The 12613-nt window shown below is 39.2% G+C and overlaps 1 protein-coding gene across 1 annotated transcript in view; it reads left to right on the top strand.

Moving 5' to 3' along the window:
• Positions 1–12613, top strand: part of NDUFAF5 (NADH:ubiquinone oxidoreductase complex assembly factor 5) — a 162349-nt gene that overhangs the window by 99874 nt on the left and 49862 nt on the right. Inside the window, exon 9 of the mRNA XM_053712132.1 lies at positions 2222–2305. Coding sequence (XP_053568107.1) covers positions 2222–2305 — 84 coding nt within the window. The remainder of the gene's footprint in view (positions 1–2221; positions 2306–12613) is intronic.

Genomic DNA, 12613 nt, shown 5'->3' with positions numbered 1-12613 from the left:
AACGACTTCTACACAATCTGGATATAGTCCGTGCCCTGAAATTTTATTTACAGGCAACTAAAGATTTTCGCCAAACTTCTTCCCTGTTTGTCGTTTATTCTGGACAGAGGAGAGGTCAAAAAGCTTCTGCTACCTCTCTCTCTTTCTGGCTTCGTAGCATAATACGTTTAGCCTTTGAGACTGCTGGACAGCAGCCTCCTGAAAGAATTACAGCTCATTCTACTAGAGCTGTGGCTTCCACTTGGGCCTTTAAGAATGAGGCCTCTGTTGAACAGATTTGCAAGGCTGCAACTTGGTCTTCTCTTCATACTTTTTCCAAATTTTACAAATTTGACACTTTTGCTTCTTCGGAGGCTGTTTTTGGGAGAAAGGTTCTTCAGGCAGTGGTTCCTTCCGTATAAAGATCCTGCCTGTCCCTCCCGTCATCCGTGTACTTTAGCTTTGGTATTGGTATCCCATAAGTAATGATGACCCGTGGACTGACTACACTTAACAGGAGAAAACATAATTTATGCTTACCTGATAAATTCCTTTCTCCTGTAGTGTAGTCAGTCCACGGCCCGCCCTGTTTTTTATGGCAGGTCTAAATTTTAAATTATACTCCAGTCACCACTGCACCCTATAGTTTCTCCTTTCTCGTTTGGTTCTCGGTCGAATGACTGGGTGTGACGTAGAGGGGAGGAGCTATATAGCAGCTCTGCTTGGGTGATCCTCTTGCACTTCCTGTTGGGGAGGAGTTAATATCCCATAAGTAATGATGACCCGTGGACTGACTACACTACAGGAGAAAGGAATTTATCAGGTAAGCATAAATTATGTTTTTTTTATTTGATTGTAATCGCAACACAAAAGGGAATGTAAATTTTGATGGTAAAGTGCCCGTTTTTTTAAAAATTTGATTAAAAACAGGGGCACTTTAATTCATCAAAATGTACATTTCACTCCTGTTGTGAAAAAAAACTTACCTTTTAAACTTAACAGAAGCTCCAGCTTCCCCCGGTCGTCGCAAGCCATTTCTGATGTCAGAAATGATGGATAGGTCATCCTCCAATCATGGTTTCCCCCCAGGGGAATCAGTGTCTGATTCAATGCCGTGATTGGAGGAAGCCGGAAGAGGCTAAAGTGCCCCTGTTTTTAATCAAATTTTTAAAAACCGGGCACTTTAGCATCAAAATTTACATTCACTTTAAAAAAGAACCAGTATTTTATTGTATTTTTAGTCCTAGTCCCATGGATAACGTTAATACACACATCAATATTGCAAAGTTAATTGCATATATATGGCTATTGTAAGATAAGAATTACAAAATTAATTGAAACTTCTTGAAACTCATGATAGGAAGACATTCATTAAGATTAGCAGTGTTTTCTATATGATTTATGAATGAGGTGTCCCTTTCCATATACACTGAAATTAATCTTACATAGAGCCACAGGCTTGTTATATGTGACCCCTTTTAGCAGCCAGACGTATCAATCAAATATGATCTTGCTTTGCTAGAACTCTGCACGTCTGACTGATGAGTGACCTTTGCAGTTGCAGAACATACACATTAACTAGGTAAACTATTTGCAATTTTCTCATATTCCAGCAGATGGTGTCACTCTTTATTACATTTCAGAATGCTGATTATTCAGCGGTTGTTTCATTATAGAGCGAATGATGTGCATGCTGAAATTGGTGTTAACATTTACTATGCTGTGTGTTCATAGGTGTGCTAGATATATATATTAAAAATGAACAAAATAGCTATGGCTCAACCTCAAACACAAAGACTGTTACAATGGAGAACATGTGTAAACATACGTGAAAACTAAACTTAAAATTTCAAGATACAGTATGAAGGGAGGAACATCCAGTTTACTTATGTCATAAAATGTACCACTTTCTCTTGTTATCCTTTGTTGAAATGTAGTTCCTTTCCATTAGTGTATACTGAGGTAGGATCAGGAGTGTTCACGTATGTTAAGAATTATTTGTATAACATTGTTGCAAACACTACTGCCATATAGGGCTCAGGTAAGGTGCACGTTCCTAAGCCTACTGATGCTAAGTTTAAACGAACGATATAAAGAAAGGGAAGAAACTTAATTGGATAAAAAATAAATACAAAGTTTGCAGAATTATTTTGGTATATTTAGTTTATTTATATTTAGTTAATTTGTATATTTTTCCTTTATTAAATGTGTTTTTGATTAATTTTCCTTTTTTTTATTTCAGGTATGGGAGAGAGTAATTGTGCCTGGAATAGAAGAGGTTTACTTCATAGAGATTCACTGCTAGCAGCTGCTGCCATATATCAAGGTAACGGTTATTCCTTCAGTACAGTTAAACACAGGCAAGTCATGATATCTCTATAGCCCCATTGACCAAGCTTTGCATTACCCTTATTGTTGCAGGGACAATGGTTGTCGTGATAAAGCCTTTTGATGTTCGGTCGCACCCCAGTTGTTGTTTTTTTTATATACCCAGACATGCAGGGGATTCCAATAATGTTACATAAAATATATAACAAATACTTGATATAGGCAACATAACACAATGCACATCACTAAAATCTTTCAAGATTAAACATTTATTTATAAATAATGAAATAATGAGCACATTATATTCTTTTCACTCTCTACCAAAGTGCAATATTTTTAAAAAACAAAACAAAAACTTATCTCCTGCAAGAATTATATTCAACTATTTTTTTTAGTTAAAACTTTTCAAGCTAGCAGTGCCTGGCAAAGAGACTATAATTTTTATCTTCACTGTATGTTTTCCTGCTCTTCCTATCTTGATATGCAGCATTCTTGATAAATGACATTTAAAATTTGATCATGGTTATTATATCCCTGTCAAAAGTCAGTAGCTTAACCCCTTAAGGACCAGCGACGTACCCTGTATGTCACTGACTTTTTTTTGGGACTTGATTGTTTTATAGCGCGGTCTTGCCACCAGCGTTGAGACTGCTCTATTCCACAAAGCCAGCTGGAAGGAGGGCATTAATAGCGTGTTCTTGCTAGACTTGTGCAATTATGTCCGGAAAAAACCCTTAACGACCAGTGACATACAGGGTACATTGTGGTCATTAAGGGTAATAAAGACTGGATATTATTTGGTAAATAAATCATATTTCTTGATATAATGGATATAAATGATAGAATAAATTAAAAACCGTATAAAAGGAAGATAAACATACAAACAGTATAGTTACATTTGAGCCCCATTTATCAATAGTTGAAACTGTACCCAAGATTTAAGAAGCAACAGTCATCCTGTCTGACTTAGTTTCTTAGTTTGGGTTGGGAATGAACTGTGCATAGTGTTACATAAAAAAATGAAAATGTATTTATTTGCTAGTATTTTTACTTGGATGTTAATTTGCATTTAAATGTCCACAGTAACACCATAAGGATTTTCATTGTCTGAATTATGCATATTATAAAAAAAAATCATATTTCTACATGCTTTGTAAACAAATATTATGTATGCTTACTAATATTTGCTTACATCATGAGAAGCATTTACACAATTAGTTGTTGTTAAGAGATTAAACAAAGAAAAAAAGTCTTCAGTGGCAGATTCTTTAACCCCTTAATGACCGGACCATTTTTCAATTTTCTTACCCTTAATGACAATGGCTATTTTTACATTTCTGCAGTGTTTGTGTTTAGCTGTAATTTCCCTCTTACTCATTTACTGTACCCACACATATTATATACCATTTTTCTCACCATTAAATGGACTTTCTAAAGATACCATTATTTTCATCATGTCTTATAATTTACTAAAAAAAAAATAATAAAATATGAGGAAAAAATTGAAAAAAACACACTTTTTCTAACTTTGACCCCCAAAATCTGTTACACATCTACAATCACCAAAAAACACCCATGCTAAATAGTTTCTAAATTTTGTCCTGAGTTTAGAAATACCCAATGTTTACACGTTCTTTGCTTTTTTTGCAAGTTATGGGGCAATAAATACAAGTAGCACTTCGCTATTTCCAAACCACTTTTTTTCAAAATTAGCGCTAGTTACATTGGAACCCTGATATCTGTCAGGAATACCTGAATATCCCTTGACATGTATATATATATTTTTTAGAAGACAACCCAAAGTATTGATCAAGGCCCATTTTGGTATATTTCATGCCACCATTTCACCGCCAAATGCGATCAAAAAAAGTTCACTTTTTCACAAAATTTGTCACAAACTTTAGGTTTCCCACTGAAATTATTTACAAACAGCTTCTGCAATTATGGCACAAATGGTTGTAAATGCTTTTCTGGGATCCCCTTTTTTCAGAAATAGCAGACATATATGGCTTTGGGGTTGCTTTTTGGTAATTAGAAGGCCGCTAAATGCCGCTGCGCACCACACGTGTTTTATGCCCAGGAGTGAAGGGGTTAATTAGGGAGCTTGTAGGGAGCTTGTAGGGTTAATTTTAGCTTTAGAGTAGTGTAGTAGACAACCCCAAGTATTGATCTAGGCCCATTTTGGTATATTTTATGCCACCATTTCACCGCCAAATGCGAGCAAATTAAAAAAAAAACTTTACATTTTTCACAAGTTTAGGTTTCTCACTGAAATTATTTACAAACAGCTTGTGCAATTATGGCAGAAATTGTTGTAAAAGCTTCTCTGGGATCCCCTTTGTTCAGAAATAGCAGACTTATATGGCTTTGGCGTTGCTTTTTGGTAATTAGAAGGCCGCTAAATGCTGCTGCGCACCACACGTTAATTATGCCCAGCAGTGAAGGGGTTAAATTAGTTAGCTTGTAGGGAGCTTGCAGGGTTAATTTTAGAGATCAGCCTCCCACCTGACACATCCCACCCCCTGATCCCTCCCAAACAGCTCTCTTCCCTCCCCCACCCCACAATTGTTCCCGCCATCTTAAGTACTGGCAGAAAGTCTGCCAGTACTAAATAAAAGAGTTTTTTTTTTTTTTAAATAAAAATAATAAAGTATTTTAGCTGTGATGGACCCCTGCCTTAGCCCCAACCTCCCTGATCCCCCCTCCAGCTCTCTAACCCTCTCCCCTACCTAATTACCGCCATCTTGGGTACTGGCAGCTGTCTGCCAGTACCCAGTTTGGCCCCAAAAACCCCCCAAAAAGTATTTTTATTTTATTTTTTACTTAAAAAACTATTTCTGTAGTGTAGCAGCCCCCCACAATACCCCCACCCCCACCCCCTCCCAGATCCTTTTATATATTTTTTTTTTTTAAAAATCCCTTTTTTTTTTTAAAAAAAAATCCCTTTTTTTTCCCCCTTTCTGCCCTCATTCATTGGTGTCAGTGTGGCTAATGGGTGCACATGCACGCGCGCGCACGTGCACGCGCGCCCAGTGCACACGCACATGCACGCTCATGTGCACACTCACACATCGAGCACGCGCATCGTGCACACGCACATGCATCGTGCACCCGGCGGACACTGGCACTATCGCTACCGGTGCAGAGAGGGCCACAGAGTGGCTCTCTCTGCATCGGAGGCTTGTAAAGTGGTATTGCAGGATGCCTCCATATCGAGGCATCACTGCAATACCCTCAGAGCTGCTGGAAGCATTTGTGATCGCTTCCAGCACTCTGTTTGACAACTGACGTACCAGGTACGTCCATTGTCATTAACTGCTTGTTAATGCATGACGTACCTGGTACGTCAGTTGTCATTAAGGGGTTAAATAAACTTTTCATAAAGACTTAGGGCCAGATTACCAGTGGCACGATAGCAGTTGCGTGCAAGCGAAAAGGGTTTATCATGTCTGTTTATGCGCGTTGCGTGTGACACTTGTATTACAAGCTAAAAGTAAAAGTGATCGCTTGAGTGCAATTTAGTTGAAATAATTTTTATTATTATTACATCATAAACAACAGGTACAGATCACATTGTTCAGTCAGTACAATCCATATCAACTCCACTAACCCCTTGACAAGAGCTCAAGTCCAGTACTCAATACTCCTTTGTGAAGTTGATACCCTAAAAGACCATTAGAATACAAAAATGAACTTATATAACATCTATGGCATAATCCATCAGTCCTGTATTGTTGCATAACTAACTGTAGTTTCAAAATTATGGGAGCATGGTATAGGGAATAGCAAAAGGAAACATATCAAACCGCTTATCACTGCTCCATTCTCCCTGCTCGTCATATTTACTTAGTGTGTATTTCCCCCCCCCCGTCCCCACTCCCCTCCCCCCAAACAACTTAACAACAAAAATAAACCAACATAAAATTAAACTACGTTCAACTTGCCTGTCGCTTCTCTCCTCTTGCAGCAGATCCAGGAAAGGGGCCCCCACCAATTTTTGAATTCAATCCAAGTTGCTTTCAGGTCACTGTAGCTTGATACCCGTTGTGAGTCGCCCCATAAGCCCTGACAATAGTCCTCTTCTCCCATTGCTAGAATGAGCACCCCCCCCCCCCACCTCTAGTCTTACTAATGTCTCGTCCGAAGCCAATAGTACCAAATTTTGGAGAATTGATCATAAGTATTTTTAATATGGGCTGCCGTTTCTGACATTCTATATGTGGCTTGGATCTTATCCATCACTTCCCCCCAAGAGGGCACTCCAGCTTTCCAATATCTTGCCACACATATTCTAGTGGCTGTACAAAGAATGCGTATAAACATGTTAATGGGAGCGTTAAAGGGTTTTATATGTTCATTCAACAGTGCTTGTGGTGCTGTTAGAGAAATGGTTTCAGATAGTACTTCACTAAGTAATTCAGATAGTCTAGACCATATCTGTTTGACCTGTGGGCAGTCCCATCACATGTGGATTTATGTCCCCGTTTCAGCACATCCTCTATAGCAGAGTTTACTGCCCCTTTGTGTGTAATGGGAGGTGATTATGGGGGTCAAGTACCATCTAAAAGATGTTTTAATACAGTTTTCTCTAAAGTCTGCACTGATTAATCCCTTACTAGATGTATATAGTATTGATTCCCATTCCTCCTTTGAGTATATTTTGTTTAATTCCCTTTCCCACTTCTCCATCAGTGAAGTTTTAGAGGTAAGTTTAGCCTTCTGTATCGCTAAGTATATGGCTGAAATCAGTTTTTTGTGTCGTTTAGTGGGGTTACAGAAATACTCGAGCGTTGTTAACTGTTTCGCTGAGCTGTGTGTCCTAAATTTGGTAATAGCAGAAGACACTTGTAAATATAGAAACCATTGTATTTTCTCAGGGTTAATTTTATCCTGAATTTGTTGATATGTAGCTATTTTATTTTTATGTAAAAAAATCTGCTACCCTATATAGCCCTTTATTGTCCCACTTCCCCATATGCATGTGAAAGTCTGGGTTTAGGAGAGTCTTTATTGGTCTCACAACCAAGTTTGCTGGTATTAGGTTTAAAGAACTGGACAACGAAGTCCAGGATTGCATCATCTCCATCGTAAGTCTTGAAGCCGACATTCCCTTAAAGGGTTGTTTCGAGTGATCCCAAAGGATATCATCTGGGCTTTTGTATTCTGTCATGAGCGTCTCCACCCGCACCCACACCAGGTCCACTGATTTCCTACTAAACAGGGTGGTCTGTGCCAACCTCGCCGCTTGATAATAGTGTATTAAATTTGGTGCTCCCACCCCTCCCAATTGTCTATGTTGTTGTAGGATATGAGATGGAATTCTAGCTTTTTTGTTACCTCTAAGAACCCGTCAAGTCCGTTTGTAGTTTGCTAAGGTCAATCAATGGTATTTTAATTGGAAGGGCTCGGAATAGGTATAAAAGTCTCGGAAGGATGTTCATTTTAATTGCCGTTAATCGGCCGTACCAAGAAAAACTGCCTTTTTTCCCATGTATTTATATCTTTTCTAATCATTCTGTACAGCGGGACATAATTCAATCTATATAGATCAGCTATATTATTTGAGATTTTAATCCCTAAATATTTGATCGACTCTGTAGTCCATAAAAATTCAAAATTGGTTTCGATTAGTTTTTTGGTATGGTTGGGGAGGGCAATAGGGAGGGCTTCACATTTTTCTAGATTGACCTTGTACCCCGATATATCATAATAATTTTAATACCTGGTATAGATTCGGGAGGGATATGAGTGGCCTAGTCAGTGTAAGAAGGACATCATCTGCGAACAGGGACACCTTAAACTCCTGCCCTTTGAGTGAAACTCCATGTATATCTGGTGACAAACGAAACATCTCTGCCAATGGTTCTATGCAAATCGCGAATAAAAGTGGCGAGAGTGGGCAACCTTGACTAGTGCCATTTAAGATATCTATCAGTTTTGACTGATAACCTGCCGCCCTAACACTGGCTGTGGGATGAGAGTAAATGCTTTTAATAGCTTGAACAAATGGGCCGTGGATACCTAATCTATTCAGAACCTCTAGCATGAAGTCCCAGTCTATTCGATCGAACGCCTTCTCTGCGTCCAACGAAAGGACCAGAGAAGGCGTTTTCGTTTTGCTAAGGTATTCTATCAAGGAGATCGCGCGCCTCGTGTTGTCTGGGGCCTCTCTATCTAGGATAAAGCCCACTTGATCAGGGTGGATCAATGTAGGTAAATGTATTTTAAGTCTATTCGCTAGGATCTTGGTGAAAATCTTGATGTCCTGATTAATTAGGGGAAATAGGTCGGTAACTTTGACATAACTTTGGGTTTCTGCCTGGTTTGGGTATAACTACTATTTTGGCTTGTATAATTTCCTGGGGGATCTCATTACCTTGTAAAATATCATTGCATAATGAAACTACATGTGGGATCAGGACCGATTTATAGAGTTGGTAATATTCACCTGGAAACCCATCTGGGCCTGCTGCTTTTCCCGGTTTAAGCTCTTTTATGGCGTTAAGGACCTCTCTAGTCGTGATCCCTGCGTTTAATTCATCCCTGGCCTCTTTATCTAAGGGTGCAAGTTTAGCGTTGTCTAGAAATTTAGACCTGAGTCGTACTGTCCGGTCATTATGTGTTACTTTTTTCCCATTGTAAAGATGAGCGTAAAATTGAGCAAAACTGTCCGCTATCTCTTGAGGGTCTGAGGTGCACAAGCCATCAGATTTTTGTAAATGAGGTATAGCAAAAGATTTAGTCGTCTCCCTGAGTCTATGGGCCAAATACCTATCTGGTTTGTTTGAGTACAAAAAGTATTGCGATTTTAATCTATGTGCTGCCCTCACAGAGGTCTTATTCATAATTGCTGCCAGTTCTAATCTTTTAGCCTGCAATTGTGCGAATACGTTAGGTGATAAATTCTGTTGATGTGATCTGGTAAGTATGTCTATCTGCTTTTGCAATGTATCTGTTTGGAGCCTAGTAGTTTTAGTTAAAGCCGCTTTTTCTTTAAGGAGTAACCCTCTAATATAAGGTTTATGTGCCGCCCAGATGGTAATAGGGTTGGAAGTAGTTCCTGCATTAATACCCCAATATTCTGATAATGCTTTAGATATAGACTCGCGCGTCTTGAGGTTTTGGAGAACGTATGGGTCAAAGTTCCAAGACCGTGTTGCACTGGTATGGAATGTTTGTTTGATATCTATTTGAACTATGGAGTGGTCTGACCAGGCACAGGCATGAATCTTGGAAGAGGCTAGGTCTGGAATCAATGTTTGACTTATATAAATATAAACTAATTTTGAGTAAGATCTATGGGCAAATGAATAGTATGTGTAGTCATTTGTTTTACCGTATAAAGTGTCCCAGGAAACTAAAATATTATGTGATAAGAAGATATCTTTTTTTTTTTTAATTGTGGAATTGTGTCTCAGTTGTTTCTGGGATAGTGGATCTTTGTCTTTGTTTTGGTGTGCATACATCGACACATTGAAATCCCCCCCCAATATTATCCGGGAATGCGACCAGTGAGTCAGTAGGTGAGAGACATGAGAAAAAAAGGTTGCTTGTGTTTCATTAGGCGCATATATTTGCTTATCCTGTAGTCTCCCTTTAAGTATCAAGAACCTACCGTCCGGGTCCCTAATTGTCTCCTCCACCACAAACCCCACCGATTGGTGAATTAATATTGATACCCCCCTTTTTTTTTTTTATCCGTTATAGAGTGAAAGTGTTGAGTGTACCCCCTGGCCCAATATTTAGGTATGACTTCTCTAGTAAAATGTGTCTCCTGGAGGAAAATGATGTTCGCTTTTAATCTAGTGTATTGGCATATCGCTGTCCTATGTTTTAGGTCAGTATTAAGGCCCCTAACGTTGTGTGATATCAGTCGGAGATTATAAGCCATTACTCACTATTTGGTAAGTGGGGGACCCCACTCCGGATCCGCTGTCACTTCGATCACTATGGTTGCCCAAAGGCATCGCAGACAAAGCTTTTTCTTGTTAGGTGATTCGTGTAGATAAGCGAGATGAGTCGACAGGACATAAACAAAAACATATGAATTTACTTTCAATAACAGTCTGTTCAATAACCAAATTAGAACATAATAGCTAAGGATAAAAAAATCTATTTCTCCTATATAAGAAAAACAAAAAAAGATAAAAAACAAGAATAGTCTCAACCTTGACCTCCTCCTTGCTCAGGTTGATTGTATTCTACAAACCTTCCGTACTATAACTGTAAGTATTTTAACAATAGATACCCTCTCCTTTCCTTAAAGAAAAAAAAGGGAAAAAAAGGGGGAAAAAAGTAAAAGAAAAAATGGCATCTGGAAAGGCAACATTTTACAATTTCTCAACATTGCAAAGTGTATAACCCTCTATGAATGCTAAGTGCTTTCTGAACCCGCTGCCCAAAGGATTCCAACCCTCTCCGGCTCCCTCTGGTAGGAGTCCAGTGTCCACCTGGGCTCCTTGTTTGCCAGTTCTCACCCCAGAAGTAGTATGGGATGTAGAGATGATACCATCCTCATCTCCCTCTTTTCCTAGAGAGATGGGATAAAACTTATCCTAACCAGAATCAAATAAGTAAAGAATGTCAAGACTTAGCTTTTCTTTTCGAAACTCTAGTCCATTTCTGTCTTTGCTGATGAACCTGGCTTGACGATGCTTGAGAGGAGTCCTCTGTTTGATTTAGTTGGGGTATCTCAGGAGTGTCTAATTGTAGTCTGCGGCATATATCTGGGATCTCTGACACTTCTTTCAAGCTTAATGATCTACCATTGTGCTGAATATACAGACTAAAGGGAAACCCCCAACAATATCCAATTTGATGTTTTCTCAAGAGTGTGGTTAGAGGCCTCAAATAGCTTTTCCTCTGGAGTGTCCTAATACAAAGATCTTTAAAGAACTGTATCACCACACCTTGGAATTTAAAAGTGGGGTGCTTCCTAGCTGCTGAGAGAATTCCTTCCTTTTCCGGGAATCTGAGAAACTTAACAATAACATCTCTAGGTGGCGCTTCGTCTGGCTCTTAGTGCACGATGAGCTCTTTCCATTTGAAATTCCTCCTCACCCACTTCTCCCGTAATAGCTTGAAATAATTGATGTAGATAGATGGGTTGCTCTTCTGCCGAGACTGCCTCTGGTATCCCCTTCAGCCGTATATTACATCTGCGGCTCCTGTTTTTGAGATCTTCCAATTTATCATGCATCTCATTGACTTCTTGCTGCTGCATGGAGAACTTTTGTGTAAGATTAGAGAGGTCTTCTGTAGTAGTGGTCTAATTTTCTTCTAGAGTAGCTACCCTAGTACCCAAATCCAAGATGTCTTGCTTTATGTCTGCTAGGCTGTTGGTGACGGTATTTTGGAAAGCATCAAATTTTTCCCAGAGTTTATCAAAATTTTTATTAATGTCTTGCTTAGACACTCGTGCTTTCAGATCAGCTCTTGTAGCAGGAGTAGCATCTTCCTCCATATACTGTGACCCTGTATCGGAGTCATTATCTTCTTCCAACGCCATGGTGGCAGATTCCCGATTTTTCTCACCCCTGGCCGGTTTAAAAAACAGACTAGCTGCTGGTGGTTTAGGCCCTTGGGCAGGCTTATTCTGTTTTCTAACTGACATGATGATGGCAGGTTAATTTTAAGTCCCAGAGCTAGGACTGTATGCCAGAATTAAAGTAAGTCTGTTACAGTGAAAGACAAGTTTGATGAAATAAATGTTAAGGGTATTTGAGTCAGCACAAAACAGTTCTGAGTAGCTTGGATAGGTAAGAGAGGCTGTGTATACCTAGTTCTAGGATTGTTTTATATTCTCCACTGCATTTAACTATTGCATCAATACATAAGCATCCAGCAATCACTAGCTTTATTGGATTCTTTACTCCTCTTTAGCAGCTTATGTCAGACCCATGAGATAGGAGGTGGGACAGATTCAGCCATTTTATAAACATTAATTTTCCTTTGCCATATTGTATATTGCCTGTTAGTTGAATTATAAATACCAGCATCAGTAATTTGTGTCTCTTTAAGCAGCTATGTGGAGCTGTGAGTTGCAGGTTCACTTCTGCTTTGCAGTTAAAACATTTTAATTATACCCGTGTCGTGTGGTCTGTTTATATATTAGTGCCAACCACCTTTCTCACTCCCACACTGTAGTTTAGGCACACTTGTCCATTACTGATTCTTTGCACCTCATCTCTGTGCTCCCAGCTTAGCCCCTTACATCCACACTCCTCTCCTGACTCTTGTTAGAGTTTCATCTCCACTTCCCCTCTTACCGCAACCGGCTCAGATACCGCCACTCCCTCTGATCTTT

The sequence above is a fragment of the Bombina bombina genome, chromosome 4 (genome assembly GCF_027579735.1).
Source record: "Bombina bombina isolate aBomBom1 chromosome 4, aBomBom1.pri, whole genome shotgun sequence".
NCBI classification, from domain to species: domain Eukaryota; kingdom Metazoa; phylum Chordata; class Amphibia; order Anura; family Bombinatoridae; genus Bombina; species Bombina bombina.
The sequence above is the reverse complement of the archived record's forward strand: the minus strand, read 5'-3'. Positions and strand labels throughout refer to the sequence as shown.